Raw genomic sequence first — 19,243 nt, 5'->3', positions numbered from 1 at the left:
AAAGGAAGATTTGAGGCAGGTGAATTTATTGCATACACCTTTATTTCATACAGAATGGCAGTTTGTGCATCATGCATAATTGAAGAGATTACTTCCACGTAGTTCATGGACCGTAACGTTTGCCAGCTGGAGGAGCACTTCACTCCAGGCCTCCTGTTCCTCTCTTCTCTCCTGATGCGAGGCCTGCTGGGCAGAGTACACCATGCTCAGGACGAGACCGTCGAACTGATCCTCAGTCAGCGGCTTCCTCATCCTCTGACCCTTCAGTGTGGTCACCATCTGCACCATGGAGCTCTGACTTCTGGGGATGTTATCATTGATCTGAGACAGAAAAGCCCTGCCCGGCCTCATCGATGCCATCTCCTTGTCCAGCAGGACGATGTTGTTGTCCTGGTCCATCTCAACCCCGCCCAGCAAGAACTGCACACAGGTTGGAAAAGTAAATATGCTATAATATCACTTACCCTGCAAGGAAAATATTGCAAAATATTAGATTTAGTGTCATGTAGACTTCTGTTAAAGAAGACCTATTATGCTTATTTTCAGGTGCATACTTGTATTCTGGGTTTCTAGTAGAACATGTTTGCATGCTTTAATGTTCTTTATTTTTCTCACTGAACCAAACTCTTCGGACTCCAGAGGCCTGTACAACGAAGCGAGTTCAATATACCCAGGGTATCTTCTCATTATCTGGCTTAACTAACCCTAACAAACGAGATCCCGCTAAGCGGTCCTACGACGGTGGTTATCAACTCGGTAAATCAACCCAGGGTTTCTCAATCTGGCTGAGTTCACATGGACGGGGCGGTGTTTGCAGCATATGACCAATCACAGACATGGACAAGTCCACAGACTTACAGACAGACACAGCGTCACCTTTTACAAAGGAAGAGCAATATTAGACAAATACGAAGAAGTTAAACATTTAATCCAGGCTACAATTAACCCAGTTGAAGCTGCCAAATGCAGGGAGGACAGCTGCCAAAATGAAAAAACTCCTGATGTGTGAATGTGTAAATTTACAGATTTATTAATTTAACGGAATACTCAAAAGTCAGTTGTAGCGTTTAGATATAAATAGTTTTTAGACATGTAATGGATGAATGGATTGCACTTCATTATGACCTTTTTCAAGAGAGTTGTGTGTATGACTATTTCAACCTTCTTTCAGCTGTGTCCCCGTCTCCGGCAGTGTGAAACGGACTCAAGAGCAAGTAAAAAAAGAAAATATAAAAACATAATTCAAAGCGGTAAACACCCTCAGCATAAATCCAGCTGTCCTTCCTGCATTTGTCAGTTTAAACTGTGTTGTTTATAGCCTGGATTATAACTGTACATTTTTCGTATTTTCTGTAATATTATCATACGATCTGCGCACTGAGCTTTGATTGGTCAGTAGGAGGTGCTTTTTTATGAGCTGATCTCTTATCTGGAAATTAACCTGCTCCGGAGCAGGTTAGCTGTTCAGCATCAGTTACCATGGTGATCTACCCCGGTAAGAAGTGATCCATCTTCGTAGGACAGAAAACCTAGAGTTAACCCTGAAGTTACCGCGCTAATCGCAAATCCTGCCTCGTAGTACAGGCCCCAGCTCTGCTCTAACTAGCTTTATTTGAGGGTGGGCCAAATTTGCCGTTATGCAAATGTGTCACTTGGTGACATCACCACGTTATGGAAGAAAAGGCAGGACTTCAATCAAGGCGTTTCAGGCAGTTCAGCAGGAGCAGTGTTTCTGTGGGGGAGAGTAACTCCCTTTGGCGTGGACTTTGGGCTTTGTAACGTAAAAATATATAACACACTAAAGGAAAGGGAAAAAGCACAAAAGCATAATAGGTCCTCGTTAACTCTAAAAAGAAGAACGTACCTCAAACATCAGGTTTGCATCAGAGATTGATGGGCCATTTTTTTGAGAAGTTGGACTGATGCCTGCAGACACATCTAAAGTAGAAAATGCTGAAGTTTAACGGTAACATAACTGAAATGCAGAGAAACTGTGCCTGCATACACTGACTCCTGTTTGCTGCATATTGATCAGTGCATGCAGTATCATTATATTACAACCTGTCTGTCCTAATCACAGTCCTGATAGAAGATCTTCTGTTTCTACTTACCTTGCAGCACTTGCTCAAACGAAAGCCACAAAATGATCAGAAGGCAGATTTTAAGTTGTATTTTCATATTCATTCCTCTTTTGATTATTGCTGATAGATGAAACGCTGCATCCTTCTCTGTTCTTCCTCATCTACTTTTGTGAATCCAGGCAGAAGCGACGCAGCTTGAATACCATTCATTTTTCCACCTTGGAAAAAAAGGACCAAATGCCAGATGGCTGTGATGCAGAGCAGAGAGCAATAATTTTTTGATCCTGGATTTTCATCCACAGCAGGCAGAATTCAGAGCTAGCAGGTCTTGAAGCCAACAGAGGCAACTAACCTTTTTCACCCTTTTATTTAAACATTTAAGCTCTACTTTAATGTTGCATTTCCCCATTATATTCACCCTAGCCCAGGGGGTCAGCAACCTTTACTATCAAAATACCATTTTAGGCCAAAAAAAAAAAAAAATCTGTCTGGAGCTGCAAAACATTTGATCATTGTGATGAATGTAACACAGTATATAGTATATAAGTCTAATGCAGTGAGGGCCCAAAGAGCAAATGTCGTACGGATTATTAGGGCCACATTGAGGAATAAACATCTTTGAGATGTGAGATCTGAGATTTCCAGAATAAAGTCATAACTTTACGACAAAAAAGGAAAATAACACGTAAAATTACTACTTTATAATATGACTTTATTTTCGTAATATTACAACTTTTTTGTCATAAACCTACGACTTTATTATCATGATATTACGACTCTTTTTCTCTCGTAAACCTATGATTTTATTCTTGTAATATTATGACTTTATTCTCAAAATTTCAGATTTTTTTTCTTTCCTCAATGTGGGCCTAATACTTCGTCGTATCGTCATACAATAGACCTACAACAATGATAAATTAAAATTAAAATGTAAACAAAAAACAGTTATTCACTTCCATGTTTATAAATCCACAGGGAGCCACTGGAGAGGAGCTAAAGAGCCTCAGGTTGCTGACCCCTGCCCTAACCTCATGTAGTGGTGAAGACACAGTGGATGCTTTAATAGAGGCAGTATGTTTATCACAACATGCCCTGGAGGAGTCACTAACTACATAGTAATATAGCTCATTAAGTAAGACACTAACTGTCCAGCCAATTACTTATTTAGTATAATTGACCAATTATATACTGTGAGCTGAGTGTTGTAGTACCTCAGCTCCACCACGTGGAGGCAGCAGCTCCAGAATGACACCAGCGGTTCGTCTCATCACATCAGAGTGTTTACTTCCGGTGAAGAGTTCAGCTGCTCCTGGATGATAAACTAGTGGATACAAAGGTAACCACGATTCTTTACTAGTCATTCTTTAAAGCGTTACGACTCTATTGTCTCATTTGTAGTCCTAATGTTAACTCTACCGCCTCGATATCCCGGTTGAATCGTGACTCTGGAGGGACGGTAACAACAACAACACAGCTGCTGTTAGCTCCTCCATCACCAGCGCGTAGCTACACCCTCACATCTGTGCATGAAGCCTGCTCCATCAGATCATCTAATAGCAATACAAACAAAGCTTCTGAGCAGCTGCCTTTGTGTTTTGCATATTATAACGATATATCACATCCATTTTCGTCCAGCTAAAAGCAATGCAGTGTAATATAATTAGACAGATAACAATGCACACAGTGCACTCTCACTAAGCTACTTTTCTATTTCTGCACACCACCAACAGCTCTACTCTAAACATCTACAGGCTGTTTTTTTACTGTATTATAACAATAATGTACAGCTTTATTCTACACTTTAGTCTATTTTAAAAACCTCAGTTTTCATCCCACATTATATTCCATATGTGATATTTCTTAATCCCCTGGTCTCTACTGTATATCTCCTATATGTTATTATTCAGCACTATATCACTTTTTGCACTATATTCACATTTTTAATAGTCGTGTATCACAGCTGTTATCCTGCACTATATTCAGTTTTAACAGTTTTCTTCATCTCCTTGTATTTTTATATCTGGTATATTTTTTTGTACTTTGCACAACTAACTTTTTTACTGCCTTTTTACTAACATGTTTTGCACTATGGAACTGTGATGCTCGAAACTTGAATTTCCATCGGGATCAATAAAGTTACTATCTATCTATATATCTATCTATATCTATATATCTATCTATAAATCCTGCCTTCATGATGGTTATAATGTTTGTTAACTTTAGCAGAGAGGTGTTGATTGACTTTAAAGGTGATTTATTGTGTAGTACTGGAAGGTGTCTGATATTTAATCTCTTTTTAGTTGAAATAAATGGGGTGGACAAACGATTAGAAAACACCTTTCAGTATAATTTAACAGCAATAAAAACAGTCTCCAAAATTACCATAAATATATATATTAGCCAATATAAGCGTTCCTCTGATATATTGTACTGATATATCGGCTGATAATTAACAAGAAATTGCAGTACAGAAATGCAATATGTGTTTTCACCCTGTAACTATTATTAAAGACAACCGACAAGTTTACTTGTGAACTGTAATTTATTTTTTATTTTATTTAATTTATTTTGACAAATATAAAACTGCACAAAATCCAGCTAATGAAAAAAAAACAAGAAAATCAGGGGAGGTCAAGAAGCCACAGGCTTATACAAAGGACCTCCCCCCTAACCCCAGGAGGAAAAAAAACAATAACAAAAACAAAAAAGGAAGAAAGATCTAAACTAACATAATTTAAAAAATACAACAAAATGTCCTGTTCAGCACATATCATACTAGTCACTATGGGAAAAAGGGAATCCTTATCCTTATCTATTTATGTTAAAAATATATATTGATTTTTTTAAACACTCCAATAATGACATCTGTAGTGTTCTCCAGTGTCAGGATATAATCAACACCTCTCTGGAATAGTTTAAACAACATCTGATCATCATAGCCTTAATGAAGGTTTTGTGTTAGACTGCATTAGTTTTATATTGACATCTTATAAACTGGTGTGTAAATGGATGCTCTGCTGTTTGGTGACTTTGTCAGGCAAGCAGCAAAGATGGACTCCAGCGAGGACGGGGGCCTCAGCGTCGGGGGCTCTGTGGGAGAGGAGAACTACTTCCTTGGATACACCTTCACCGACCGCTCCCACTCCAGCCGGGTGGTGAAGAGCATCATGGACCTGTGTCTGGAGGACGGCCTGTTCGCTGACGTCACCATCACTGTTGACAGCAAAGAGTTTCACCTGCACCGGCTGGTGCTCTCGGCACAGAGCAGTTTCTTCCGCTCCATGTTCACCTCCAACCTCAAAGAGTCCCACAACCGCTCTATTGAGCTGAAAGACGTCGGCGCCACTGTCTTTCAGCTGCTGATTGATTACATTTATCATGGCACGATTAAACTGAGGGTGGAGGAGCTTCAGGACACCTACGAGATGGCAGATATGTACCAGCTGACTGCACTGTTTGAGGAATGCTCCCGCTTCCTCTCACGGACAGTAGAGGTCAAGAACTGCCTGCAGGTGATTTGCTGTTTTCACAAGTCTCTGCTACTTAGTCATAATTGTGTAGTATCAGTTTGATGATAACCTGTTTTTGCCCAGGTGATGTGGCTGGCAGACAGACACAGTGACCAGGAGTTGTATACTGCAGCCAAGCATTGTGCCAAAATCCATCTGGCCCAGCTGCATCAGACTGAAGAATTTCTTAATGTGCCTCTCTGTCTGCTCCTGGACATCCTCAAAGGTATTACCCATCGCTGTCCCATCATGTGCTATGACGTCCAACAAATGTTTTTTTCCATGATATCCAAATCATAATGGCTAGCAGTGATTACATAATACATAATTTGTAATTAGCTAAAACATGCAAAACCAGGTATAGTCCCATCACCTTCAATACACATTTTATGGGGCGTCCTGGTAGCTGAATGATTAAGCAAGTTACCATACACTGAATGTCCCTGGTTTGATATCACCCTCATTTCTTGTCTGCCTCTACATTATTGACTATCCAACAAAGTGTTGTCATGATATTGGAATTTCTAACTTCAATACAATACCTTGAAAAATATCTACATTCGATACCTTTTTCAATACCACGGGGGAAAATTGAGACAACATTGAGGGCATACACATTTCAAATATTCACTGTCGATATGTATTAAGACTTTGATATTTTTGACAACACTAATCCAACATTTTTATAAATGTGACTCACCAGGCCTCCTTGTGTTTGTTTGTGTTCAGATGGAGTTCCCAGTTCCCAGAATCCAACAGTGGCCATCGAGTCGTGGATAAACCACAACAAGGTGGAGAGAGAGGAGTTTTCTTGTATTCTCCGAGAAAATCTGAAGGTAACATTCATTCATCTAGAGCTGAAAACTGTTATGAAGAGGGTGCTCTCATTTTTGCTCTCACTGTTGTAGACTGATCATAGACTGTATAAGAAGCAGACGTAGTCACGTCACCCATTGGTTTGTGGACTGCTGTTTTGAAGCATTGAATTCAGCATTTTGGCCGTCGCCATCTTGGTTTTTGGCTGTTGCCATCTTGGTTGCAACCAGAAATGACACGAGAGGGTGGAGCTAACTACAACTGAACGCTGAATAAGATATTTTTAGGCGACCAAAATGTTATAATTAACTTTCATGAACTCAAAACACACTGTGAAAGGGTTAAAGTTGTAAGACAAAAACACGGACAACTCCCAGACCAGACAACGCCGTGGTAGCGACCTGTCAATCACAAGGTAGCCACGCCCTAAAGCATACCCTGCTTTATGCTCTATTTGACTCTAAATGGGACCATCATTTACTAAATGAACATCATGCTGTATTGAAGAAGACTTGAAACTAGCGATTGAGACCATAAACTCATGTTTACAATGTTTACTGAGGTAATAAATCAAGAGAGAAGTAGGGTCATTTTCTCATAGACTTCTATACAATCAGACTTCTTTTTGCAACCAGAGGAGTCGCCCCCTGCTGGCTATTAGAAAGAATGCAAGTTTAAAGCACTTCTGCATTGACTTCACTTCTCAGACCCGGAGTTGCCCACTGGTTGTAATCATTTGTATCTTTGTTGTCTGATGTGTCTTTATCTTGCATGTCTACAGGAAATCGGTGAGAATGTCCACATCTACCTGATTGGTAAAGAGGAGGCGCGGACTCACTCCCTGGCTGTGTCGCTTCACTGCGACGAGGAGGACGATGCGATCAGCGTGAGCGGCCAGAACAGTTTATGCCATCAGATCACAGCGGCCTGTAAACACGGAGGTGACCTGTATGTGGTGGGGGGGTCCATCCCTCGCCGCATGTGGAAGTGCAACATGCACACCATGGACTGGGAGCGCTGCGCCCCACTGCCCCGAGACCGCCTCCACCATACCATGGTCTCTGTCTCTAGTGAGGACAACATCTACTCGCTAGGAGGTAAGACACTGCAGGACACACTCTCTAACGCCGTCATCTACTACACAGTGAAGGACAACATGTGGACAGAAACCAGCCAGCTGGACACCGCGGTGTCCGGGGCGGCTGGTGTTAATCTGGGAGGTACCATCTACCTGCTCGGAGGGGAGGAGAACGACATGGACTTTTTTACTAAGCCGTCTCGACTGATTCAGTGCTTTGACACCGCCTCCCAGAAGTGCCAGATCAAACCTTACATGCTGCCATTCGCGGGCTGCATGCACGCCGCGGTCCACATGGACGTGATCTTCATCGTAGCAGAGGGAGACTCCATAGTGTGCTACAACCCTCTGCTGGAGAGCTTCACCCGCCTGCGCTTCCCTGAGGTGTGGAGCTGCGTTCCTTCACTGTGGAAGGTGGCCAGCTGTAATGGCTGCATATACGTCTTCAGGGACAAATGTAAGAAAGGGGACGCAAACACGTTGAAGTTCAACCCGGCCACTTCTGTCGTCTCCGTTATCAGAGGTATTAAAATCCTCCTCACAAACTGGCAGTTTGTTTTGGCCTAAAATGTCCTCTGGGTGTTCATACCGTGGTCCAAACAGACGCCACGGACAATCAGGGAAGATATCTTACCATGACTTCACTGTTCAGACATCCTGTGAGGACACCTGCTCTAAATGTATTTACTCAGCTGGTTTCTGTGTCACTCATTCCCTTCCGACTTCACCACCAGACCAGTAGAAACAGTTCAACGGTGTGTGTCACTTGCTTGTATTATTCCAGTGTGTCTCATTGTGGATCCCTTTAGCTAAGAAGTCAATCAGTTTGTAGTGATGCTGTAACCGGTGATGAACTAATCAACATTGTTTCCTGTGCACTGCTTGTTTACTGACACGCATGAACAACTTCAGTGTAAAAACGTTACTGGACATAAAAACATCCTCGGGTGTATCGTGCGTGAATAAGTGTGTCATGATGTTGTAGGTTAAATATCCTCAGATGTTTAAATTTGAAGTCAAACACGATAACAGAGGATGTTTTCTAACTTTTCAATTTTTCACAGTTTCTTGTCTTGAGATTGTATTTTTTGATGTACGACGTACATGTTCAAGTTAACACAAATGTAAAAATATATCGCTGTAGCTACAAGCTGCCACTGTTTGTTCTGATGTTTTTTTGGTCCTTAAGCCTTTATGCATTAACTATCTCTCATACTGTTTGAGGAATGCACCGATCTGACTTTTTCAGTCCCGATAACGATACCTCGGTTTTGGGTATCAGCCAATAGTGAGTACCGATGTCTCACTGTGTGGAAGTGACTGGGATCATTCTTTTATGTGTAAGACAACATCAGGATTGACTTAATCATTGCCTTCCTAACTCTTTAAACAAAATGTGATATAAATTAATTTAATTGTTCTTTATTATTAAAATAATAAATCGTACACCAGTCACATGGTAAAAACCTTTAAAATGAACAGGAATTACAATTCAAGTGTAAACCTTTTTAGTGCAGCAACAAATTGGTCAAAACTTAAACAGGGATTAAAACTCCAGTATATATATATAGTATATAAACATAGAACTGAATTGAATAGATCAGCCCCGTTGCCACCGTTACCCGATCCAGCTATTTGAGTCAGTATCGGCCCGATATCCAATCCGGTATCGGTGCATCCCTATACTGTTTATTACTAGGGATATAAGATCTTTCCTTCTTGCAATTATACAGCGATGCATTTAGAAATGGTCACTTTGTTGCTGTGTAGCTATTGAAAGCTTTGCCTCAACAAAGACATACCTCCTAACAGTATTTATCTTTGGATTGGTAATGCATCTTGTGAATGGCGAGGTGGTAAAGGTGCCTGTTTTGTCCTTGGGGGGGGAACGGGGGAGTTGAAGGAGAGAAAGCTACTACAGAGAGGCCAAAACTTTGATCCCATTGATGTGTTGCAGGAGGCTGTGCAGCTGAAACCCAAGCCCAGTAACATGTCAGACTTTGTGAACTATTCTAAGCATCAGTTGCTGACGCCAAGATGTGGGGTGGGGGTTTCTGGGGCCACATATGCGCCTCCATAAGAACTCCCAATAGGAACTGACGGCCACTACGAGCACCATCTGACATGCAGTCCCTTAATGTTGGCGAACAACACCCCATATCGCAGTTCACAGTCCCACGTGTGAGAGTCTGGTGAGATCAATTTGTGGACGTGTGTTAAATGCACCAGAGGGTTGTAGTTTAAAAATGCGTCCAGTGTTTGGTCAGCGAGTGAGGTTTAGTCCGAAGGGAGATCGCTAGGAGCTGTAGTGACCTTGGGACTGCTTGCTGAGGGCAGGACAGAATTCCTGAAGGGACACATGGTCTAGAGTGACAAGGCCATCTGCTGTAGCGCCAGCAGTAGGAGGAAGGTGGAGGGGGTTGGACACGGGGGTGCTGAGAATTCCTTTCGCTGGGGTGTGGAGGGAGTAGATATTCTGGGATATCGCTGCTAGCACTCCGCCGGGAAACGTGTTTCTTTGGCATTTTTCAAGCGGAAACCTGAGGGAGAATTTTGGAACACTTGATGGTGAGAGGGGATCATCGCAGGGTTAAATGCGGAAGGTATTTTTCTGGCCCTCAAGCTCTCCGCGAAGCGACTGGTGATAATGGTCTTGGTGTGTTGCCGTTTTACTTCGTTGGATCCAGTTTCCTCTCCATCTCAGCACAGCCGGAGCTGAGAGAGCGGGATCTGGTAGGCCTTCTGGCAGCGACCTCTCGGGAGGATCATCTTCACGGGATCTTCTTCGGAGTTGTTCTGTGCATGGCAAGGATCTACTTTCTTGCTGCCTCACTGAAATTGCATGGCCTAAACGAATGAATATTTTTATGAGGCGCCTTGCACCAGAGATGGGCCAGGACCAAACCAAGCAGCAGATAGAGAAGGGCCTGAGGTTGTATCAGTCCAATCAGACGGACAAAGCCCTGCATGTCTGGACTAAAGTGCTGGAGAAGACCTCAGATCCTGGAGGGAAGTTTCGGGTGTTGGGGTGCCTGATCACGGCGCACTCAGAAATGGGAAAATATAAAGATATGCTCAAGGTAAGCGTCGCGAACAACAGTATGCTACGTACAATAACGAGAGTTAACCAAATATATATACAATCAGTGTCCTACTCTAAATATTATTTTTTAGATATTCACGTTTCTCACATTTTTACTACTGTGTGATCATATTTTGTGTTATGCAACCAGCACTGTGTGTGCACCACTGAATATCCCATCGATTTTATATGTCGTCATGTCCACTCAGGACTGTTACAGTTCGTGCTGCTGTCGCATTTTGACATTTCTACAACGTCCAAGTGACTATTTGAACGAGAAGAGGTCAAAGGTCACCCTCTTGGTTCCATTTACAGGGATCTTGAGAAGCACGGGTTAATTTGTGGCTTCCACACGATGCAGAGTAAATAAGTGTCCTGCAACCCGAGTATCAGTGTGGGGTGTCTTGTTGACATAACCATCTTTACTCAAGCAGCACCCACTCTCTTTCACCCCACTTTGATGAGGACTTTATAAAGTAGAGACCCTCATGTCTTTCAATAAATGTGTCATACGCATTCTCTCTTTTTATCTCTTTGAATTTATTCACAGTTTGCCTGCATGTTTCCCATCACCTCGCTCCCTCTTTGCAGTACGCTCTAGATCAAATAGACACAGCCAGAGAAATGGAGGACCCAGACTATCTGACGGAGGGCTACCTGAACTTGGCGCGCAGCAACGAGAAGCTGTGCGACTTCCAGAAAACGGTGTCCTACTGTAAGACCTGCTTAAACATGCAGGGTACCACCGTCAGCCTGCAGCTCAACGGCCAGGTATGTCTCAGCATGGGCAACGCCTTCCTGGGCCTCAGCGTCTTCCAGAAAGCTTTGGAGAGCTACGAGAAGGCCCTGCGCTACGCACACAACAACGACGACAAGATGCTGGAGTGCAGAGTCTGCTGCAGTCTGGGAAACATTTATGTCCACCTTAAGGTACTTTAAAAAAAATAAAATTAATGAGATTTGATTATTCTGAAAGCTGATTTTGATAATTTGTAATGTGTGCTGCACTGCAAAAACTACACCCTAGTCTTTGCTCTTTTGACTAATTGTCTTAAAATGATTCTTGCATGACATACTATAGACAAGGAGTCTTTCCTTTTCTGTAAAAAATACTTTGATCATTGCAGACTTCTCAGGTATTTCATTTGGGTAAAACAATCATTGGATTGCACGTGTGACTTCATTGCGCAATCAATACTGATGTTGTCAGCGTATTTGCGGAGCATGATAACACTGCAGAGCATCCAAGCAAACATCATCAATGGTTAGCTCATGTGGTACTGGGCATTGTGAAACAAGGGCGGAGCGAGTAGGCCGGCTGGCAGGCGGGGGCTTATGTAGTACCCTTGACATCAGAGATTTGTAAGAGTAATACCTCGGCTTCCTGGGGAGGATTGGTTTCAATGAGATTGTGGTGAAGTGGCATTTGAAGAATGCACTCATATGTCACGTTATTTTATGAAAGAAAACATAATATGCATGTTAATAATAGTGGAGACAAATATATCAAAAGTACTCGACTCAGTTTGAATACTGTCAAAGGTTGAATTGTTAAAGGAAGGAAACCAAAAAGTCCATGTCAGTGGTATCTAAATAAGACGTTTGACTGAGACATTTGCCATTTTGGACATCAGATGTCTTACTCATCAATAACTTCTGCCAACAGGACTATGAGAAAGCCCTGTTCTTCCCCTGCAAAGCAGCTGAGCTCGTCAACGACTACGGCAAGGGTTGGAGCCTCAAGTATCGAGCCATGAGCCAGTACCACATGTCTGTCGCCTACAGGAAACTGGAGCGCATGCCAGACGCCATGGAGTGCTGTGAGGTATTGTTTTATAACCGTCCCACACACAACTAACTGTCCTCAGAGACGTGACTAACCCCCACAAAGACAAACTCGCATAACTTGTGGAGAATGTGAACGTTTTTGTTTCCTCACGAGATCCCCTGATGTCTTTGGCTGTTTTGATGTCGGAGCTGCAGATACAGTAGACGTTGTTCTGCTGACAGGTGCAGGCGCCAGTTGTTCCGTCGCACCAGACCTTAGACCTCGACAGAAATATGCTCACAGAGGCGCTGGTTTAAAGTGTTAATGAAGCTTTAGTCTTCACTCTGTTCTAATTATGTACCGAGGGTGAAAAATAACTTGATGTCATTGCCTTGGAGTGCAAAAGTAAAGTAACAAGACAGCAGGATGCGTTTCAGATTTATTACATTTGCCAAACGCATTTAGACAAACAATTTACACATGTTGTCATATTCAGAATACCAGAGTACAAGAGGAGTCCTAAAGGTGAAACGCCTCACGTTCAACATCATTTCTCAGTCTGGTTTATTTGAAAATATACTGAAACTGCTAAATGAAATAACTTGTAAAAGTAGTTTAATTAAATACGGCCATCAGTTTCAGGGTTCACACGTCTGTTCATTATAAACAACTCTGCTAAATGCTCTCATCCACAGAATGTTTGTTTGTTAGTTAAATGTACCGTGTTAAATATTTTCATCTATAATAAGTGTTAATTTTAAGAGGCGTATTATACATTATGGTGCTGTAGTTTAATACTGCCATTTGATTTAAAGGAAGACACCCAGGTGAATTGGGTAACAAAACATAATTAATTGATATTGCTATGAAACTTCCCTCGTTGATTACTGACATTAAGACAATATTTTTTTGTATTACAAGTTTTGTGAAATGTATGTTTAATTATACAAATGAGGCATTATCTTATTAAATATACGCTAATTTGCATACATTTCCATAACATAAATCTGAACATTTGACAAAGCCAGATTCAAAATTGTTGTTTCATTTTGTTGACATATTAGAGTCAAAGGATTTTACTAAGGGAATTTTGAATGTCTCTTTTTATCACTCCATAAATCAGAAAAAACTGTCAACAGCTATAAATCTTCTCCATGTTTTTAGGAACAACATGTTCTAGAAATCAGGCTATAAATGATATATGAACAAACCCCTCTGGAAAATCCTTCAGAATATAAATATGAATAAAACTGGAAAGTCTGGTGTGTGTAAGTGCTACTGAAGTGGAGATTTCTGGCTCAGAGTCTGAAAAAAAAACTAATTTTGAGAAACATCCTCTGAAGATATGTATTGTAAAATCCCGTACATTGTGAAAGGCACTTCAGGTGAATAGGGTAAAAAATGTTACCTAATAGATATCACCATGAAACTTGCCCAGTTGATTACTTACATGAAGACAATTGTTTTTTGTATTACAGTTTTCTGAAATCGTATATTTAAATTTGCAAATGAGGCATTATCTAATGGTAACTTTTGGTGAATTTAGGAGAAATCTACAGATGCAAATAGACAAAGTAGTAAAATAAACACCTGAATGTGTATTTTGGTTTTTGTATTTTGTCCACTAGTCTGAAAGAAGACATGTTATGGAAGAAAAAAAGACCAAAATCTCAAAATTGACCAGTGCATGAAAAGCACTGTTTTTGTCTGCAGTGTCTCGCCTTAAATGTATCTGCTGATAATAAATCTGACTATCTTGAAAGTCCACTTTCCAAATGATCCAAAATGATTTTCCTTAATTAATCATTAGATTTCAGCAGAGCTTTGCTATCACAGTCAAGGGGGTCAGAAGAGTTCCTCTCTCCTCTAAAACCTTCTGTCTCACACGTCTACAGGAATCTATGAAGATTGCTCTGCAGCACGGTGACCGTCCTCTGCAGGCTCTGTGCTTACTGAACTTTGCAGACATACACCGCTGCAGGCGTGACGCTGATGTAAGGTGCCACCATTTGTGCAAACTTGTTGGGTTAACGATAAGACTTTGCCTTTTGGTTTATATATTTTTGACTCAAATGTGTTTTTTTCTTTAACTGTGATATTGCTCTGACATCTATAATATGGCGAGCTTCATCTTGGTAATTCTCTCCATCCATCTAGAAAGCATTCCCTCGCTACGAGTCTGCACTGGGTATCATGACTGAGATCGGAAACCGTCTCGGACAATCACACGTCTACCTGGGAGTTGCAAAGTGTTGGCTTCTGCAGAAAGAATTTGACAAGGTACCTATCATTATATATAAATCTCGCTTCAAATCTCACAGCCATATTGACGTTGTTATTCATAATAAGTAGTAATGACAAACCCTGCTTCACTGTTTATTTTCCAGGCTCTTGATTCTTTGCAGCGAGCACAGGAATTGGCAGATGGGATGGGAAACAAGGTAACTGGTGTTACACAGGACACAAGTACAAGTAGAGCTGCAAATCTTAGTCGATTAACCGATAAGTTGCTTGGCAACTTGTTTAAAGAGGACCTATTACGCTTGTTTTCAGGTGCATACTTGTATTTTGGGTTTTATTCTAGAACATGTTTACATGCTTTAATGTAAATGCTTGAACATTTACGTGCTTGAACCCCCTGAAAAGACCAGTCTGCTCTGATTAATCAGCTGGCCCACTCTGTTGTGATTGGACAAGCGAATGAAACTCTTCAGACTCCGCTCCAGCTCCACTCTAACTAGCTTTATTTGAGGGCGTGCCAAACTAGCCGCTAGGCAGGTATTATGAAAATGTGTTACTTGGTGACATCACCACGTTAGAGAAGAAAAGGCGGGACTTGAAGCAAGGCGTTTCAGGCAGTTCAGGAGCAGTGTTTCTGTGGGGGCGAGTAACTATCTTTGTTGTGGACTTTGGACCTTTTACAAGCACAACAAAAACTGTATAATACACTAAAGGAAAGGGGAAAAGCACAAAAGCATAATATGTCCTCTTTAATAATATAATAATCATTAAGTCATTTTTTAAAGCAAAAATGCCGAACATTTGTACTAAGACTTCTTTGTCATACCTGATTGTCAAATATTGGTTGGACAAAACAAGACATTTGAAGATATCAACTTCTAGGGAAGTTATAGCAGAGTTTTTTGCTATTTTTTTTACATTTTAAAGACAAACAATTAGTCTTTAATCTTTAGTCGCAGCCCTACACACACGTATACATCATACAAGCTGTAAAGAGTCTACATTCTTTTTTCTGATCTTGTGTGTTAAGCTGTGTTCGCTGAAGGTGCACTGCCTGAGTGAGGGGATTCATCGAAGCCGGGGGCAGATGGAGGAGCTCAGAGAGCAGGTGGTGAAGTTCCTGCAGTGTGTCGAGGAACTGGAGCTCTACTGCGGCATGTGTGGAGAGTCCATCGGGGACAGGGACCAAAAACTGCAGGCCTTACCCTGTTCCCACATTTTCCATCTCAAGTGGGTGTTGAGTGTTCAATTGTTCAGTGTGATTTTTGTTTTGATGTTCTTCATACATAACTTTGCCACGAAAAGAAGTACCTGGGGTGATATAGTCTCAATAACTTGTGAATACAGTACAGGAATCTACTCAAATACTTTCTGTATTTCTTCATTTCATCACGTCTACAGGCCGACAGATGGATCTGTTGACACTCGTCTGTTTTATCCTTTCAGGTGTCTGCAGACAAACGGGACGAAGGGTTGTCCCAAATGTTTCAAGTCCTCCATGAAGCCTGGATTTGTGTGATTGTGAGACTGTGTTTGTGCGTTGGATCTGCAGACACAGCGTGAAGCCTCACAGGCTCCTGACTGATCTGAGAGAAGCAGGCAGCCTCAGGATGTGCTGAAGATGTTTGAGGAGTAAATGATTCACTGCCCTGTGAAGAGGATGCTGAACTGAACCCAGAGCGTCGCAGAGAGCGGCTCTGAGGACACAATCAAGGCGTCCATCTCATTAACGGACGTCAGTCTGTGAGTTACTTCTGACTGAGGAGGTAAATAACCGACAGTGTTACATTTCAATATAAGCTGAAGAAGACAGAACCTACATGGTCTCTAACGACTGGCCTTGTTGTTGCAGAATTTAAATCTAGAGGATTATGGACCGTCCAAAGAGCATTTATAACTTGTATTTGCTATTTTATGCATTAGAATTGTTTCCTGAAATCAACATGAAATGATCTTCAGTGATCTTAGTCACAGGGTTTGTTGTTCAAATTACCTTATACACAACATCCACTCTTTCTTTAGTCAACAGTTTTCTGATTGTTTTTGTATATCAGAACACAGAGCCATTTCTGAATTTAACTGATTTCATACATGGTATATTTATTATTGTATTCATGTACATACTCATGTTAATTTGTTTTAAAAAGTTAGATTTATTTGAGGTGTTTTGTAAAACCTAAAACGAGCTAAAATCTCTTAACCATTCAAAAACTAGCATGTCTTTACAGAACAGGTTCATGCAGCTGTTATTTTTTTTCTTATTCACCGAGACTAAGGAGCCGGATCAACACACGTTGTGTTTATAGAAATTCCTTTTCTTGTCCATGTTTTACTCTTAAGTCTGACGTCAACATAATATTGTTGCAATTTAAGGACAAATATTGTTGAGAAGGAAACCTATTGGGAAAGGATCTTCTTTGACCAATCACACACTTGCCAGATAACTATTTAGAGGCGATACATGCAGTATGTTTTAATGTAGTGTTTTCATATTTGTTGTCATATGTAAATATTGTAGTCAGATTGAGATTATTTACTTGCAAACCTTATAATTTTCATGGTGATTTTGAGGGAGAACGTCAACAAAACTCACATCAGTAAATGTTGCATGTTTTATTTACGATGCCAAGAAACAAAAGGATTACATCAAACTATGTATCCATGTAATTGTATTTACTTATTTCGGATTTGTTTATCATAGTATTTCTTAATATTCAGTGGCTTTTATCATTCATATTCCTTATATATTCAATTTATTTTAGACATATTGTGATTTGAGAAAAAAAAGCCATGTCAATCAAACTCCTTCTACCAAATTTCTTTTTAGAGTTGTAGTTTACAAAAGTACTCTTTTAAAACATTGATGTGAGACACAGATGAGTTCAGTTATATGGTCAAAACAGGATAAATAATTAAAAAGAAAAAATACTACAAATCCTCTTTGAAACATTCATAATTAAAGCAAACGTATTTAATCAAACTTGAGGAATACGCACAATACTTTAGCTTTAAAACATTAAGTATTTTGTTTTCTCTCACTGTAAAATGTGAGTGGCTTGACGGCATGAGAAGAGAAACACAATTTGCTTTTACAGCACAAGCATTTATGTTCCACAACACATCACTACATGACCTCAACTTCTGGTTCTTCTTTGAGGTCTCTGCATCCAAAACAATGTTGTCTGTTTACCTGTAGCACAATCAATGTAAAGTACAGATATCATTTACATTTAATAAGATGTCACTGACCGCACAGCGACTCATCTTTTAACGGTTTAAACTACCTCTGTTTTTGCCTCTCCTCAGAGGATTAATGCAGTTCAACACGACATTTGAATACATGTTGTGTTTTTCTAGATGTCATGTTGATATAACCATGGTTTAATTAGAGTCTGACTAGAATGCATTGTTAATATATTTATGCATTGAGTCAAACCATGTTACTGTGTCGAATATGGAAATATTTCACTATGGAAAATAAAGTGCACAGAAAGTGAATGTAAGTTATTCTGTGATTTTAGAGCTGATGTTGGCAATTTGTATTGTGCTTTTTTATATATATATATATATTCTTTTTTTGGGGGGAAAATTCTTTTTATTCCTTTTTTTTCTCAACATAGCATAACAAACATAACAAAACATAACATCGGTGCTATAGTACAAAAAAAAAATGATATTTTACATTTAACATTTAATATGCACATACATAAATACACACATACACATCGCCTCCCACTCCCACACAGAGACAGGACCAGCCTTCTTCCCACCCCTAGAGATAAAGTTACAGAAAAAAATAACATAAAAATAATAATTTTATTAATTTAATTAGTTAGTTAGAATTAAAAGTAGTAAGTACTACAGTAGTATAGTTCATGGTGGTAAGATAGAAACCTGGAATAAATTAATTAATTAATTAAATAAATGTAGAGAAAAAAAGAAAAAGAAAAAAAAAAGAAAACAGCATGTAGAAAATAATAACTAATAATTAAATAAATACCCTAGAAAGGTTAATTCTATATAAGTGATCCATGGATCCAATATCCTATAGAAATTCTGTAGGCTACCTCTTATAGCATAGGTTATTTTTTCCAAGGTTTTTTTTTAAATATTGTTTACATGATTTTTGTTACTAATTTTAAAACTAAAGGTAAATGTAAGTCTGCCACCATCAGTTAACAACATCAGGTTTTGGAATACTTGGTGCATATTTAACCAGTCCTACTAGCTTGCCAGCCTTAGTTAGAATTAAAAGTAATAAGTACTACACTAGTATAGTTCATGGTGGTAAGATAGAAACCTTGAATAAATAAATCAATTAATTAATTAATTAATTAAATAAATGTAGAGGAAAAAAGAAAATAGCATGTAGAAAATAATAGAAAATAATAACTAATAATTAAGTAAATACCCTAGAAAGGTTAATAAGATTCTATATAAATGATCCATGGATCCCATATGCTATAGAAAGATTTTTACATGATTTTTGTTACTAATTTTAAACCTGAAAGTAAATGTAAGTCTGCCACCGTCAGTTAACAACAACAACAGGTTTTGGAATACTTGGTGCATATTTAACCAGTTCTACTAGTTTGCCAGCCTTTACATAAGTTACTGTAAACCAGGCATTCAGGGTTGGACAGCCTGGAATCACAACACCTGAAGAGG

General features: G+C 39.9%; 3 protein-coding genes across 6 annotated transcripts; 2 read left to right on the top strand and 1 right to left on the bottom strand.

Annotated features, from left to right (window-relative positions):
* Positions 1-24: 24 nt before the first annotated feature.
* Positions 25-2,492, bottom strand: LOC141766156 (protein FAM180B). The gene is made up of 3 exons (XM_074632751.1): positions 2,112-2,492; positions 1,865-1,938; positions 25-420 (listed from the first exon to the last, which is right to left on the bottom strand). Exons 1-3 carry the CDS (start codon positions 2,182-2,184, stop codon positions 70-72), a joined length of 498 nt encoding a protein of 165 aa, XP_074488852.1. The 5' UTR covers positions 2,185-2,492; the 3' UTR covers positions 25-69.
* Positions 2,493-3,311: 819 nt separating this feature from the next.
* On the top strand, positions 3,312-8,638 carry kbtbd4 (kelch repeat and BTB (POZ) domain containing 4). Of its 2 annotated transcripts, none has more exons than XM_074632743.1 (5): positions 3,312-3,417; positions 5,119-5,593; positions 5,675-5,816; positions 6,320-6,426; positions 7,188-8,638. In XM_074632743.1, exons 2-5 carry the CDS (start codon positions 5,132-5,134, stop codon positions 8,049-8,051), a joined length of 1,575 nt encoding a protein of 524 aa, XP_074488844.1. In that variant the 5' UTR covers positions 3,312-3,417; positions 5,119-5,131; the 3' UTR covers positions 8,052-8,638. The 2 variants fall into 2 exon arrangements, with proteins under 2 accessions (XP_074488844.1, XP_074488843.1); XM_074632742.1 differs by having other exon boundaries at positions 3,345-3,583.
* Positions 8,639-8,941: 303 nt separating this feature from the next.
* Positions 8,942-18,073, top strand: rapsn (receptor-associated protein of the synapse, 43kD). Of its 3 annotated transcripts, XM_074632746.1 has the most exons (8): positions 8,942-10,564; positions 11,158-11,496; positions 12,233-12,391; positions 14,230-14,328; positions 14,492-14,614; positions 14,722-14,775; positions 15,606-15,805; positions 16,022-18,073. In XM_074632746.1, exons 1-8 carry the CDS (start codon positions 10,340-10,342, stop codon positions 16,092-16,094), a joined length of 1,272 nt encoding a protein of 423 aa, XP_074488847.1. In that variant the 5' UTR covers positions 8,942-10,339; the 3' UTR covers positions 16,095-18,073. The 3 variants fall into 3 exon arrangements, with proteins under 3 accessions (XP_074488847.1, XP_074488848.1, XP_074488845.1); XM_074632747.1 differs by lacking the exon at positions 15,606-15,805; XM_074632744.1 differs by having other exon boundaries at positions 15,606-18,073.
* Positions 18,074-19,243: the final 1,170 nt, after the last annotated feature.

The sequence above is a fragment of the Sebastes fasciatus genome, chromosome 4 (assembly GCF_043250625.1).
Source record: "Sebastes fasciatus isolate fSebFas1 chromosome 4, fSebFas1.pri, whole genome shotgun sequence".
Classification (NCBI taxonomy): Eukaryota; Metazoa; Chordata; class Actinopteri; order Perciformes; family Sebastidae; genus Sebastes; species Sebastes fasciatus.
This window is presented reverse-complemented; position numbering and strand designations above follow the sequence as displayed.

What these genes read in the sequence shown, in the direction of transcription:
- LOC141766156 (XM_074632751.1), bottom strand. Translation starts at nt 2,184, where the DNA reads ATGAATATGAAAATACAACTTAAAATCTGCCTTCTGATCATTTTGTGG. An exon ending in GTTTGAGCAAGTGCTGCAAG is followed by an intron (nt 1,939 to 2,111) that starts GTAAGTAGAAAC and finishes TTTCTACTTTAG; the next exon opens with ATGTGTCTGCAGGCATCAGT. An exon ending in ATGCAAACCTGATGTTTGAG is followed by an intron (nt 421 to 1,864) that starts GTACGTTCTTCT and finishes ACCTGTGTGCAG; the next exon opens with TTCTTGCTGGGCGGGGTTGA.
- kbtbd4 (XM_074632743.1), top strand. Translation starts at nt 5,132, where the DNA reads ATGGACTCCAGCGAGGACGGGGGCCTCAGCGTCGGGGGCTCTGTGGGA. An exon ending in AGGTCAAGAACTGCCTGCAG is followed by an intron (nt 5,594 to 5,674) that starts GTGATTTGCTGT and finishes GTTTTTGCCCAG; the next exon opens with GTGATGTGGCTGGCAGACAG. An exon ending in GCTCCTGGACATCCTCAAAG is followed by an intron (nt 5,817 to 6,319) that starts GTATTACCCATC and finishes GTTTGTGTTCAG; the next exon opens with ATGGAGTTCCCAGTTCCCAG.
- rapsn (XM_074632744.1), top strand. Translation starts at nt 10,340, where the DNA reads ATGAATATTTTTATGAGGCGCCTTGCACCAGAGATGGGCCAGGACCAA. An exon ending in AATATAAAGATATGCTCAAG is followed by an intron (nt 10,565 to 11,157) that starts GTAAGCGTCGCG and finishes CCCTCTTTGCAG; the next exon opens with TACGCTCTAGATCAAATAGA. An exon ending in ACATTTATGTCCACCTTAAG is followed by an intron (nt 11,497 to 12,232) that starts GTACTTTAAAAA and finishes TTCTGCCAACAG; the next exon opens with GACTATGAGAAAGCCCTGTT.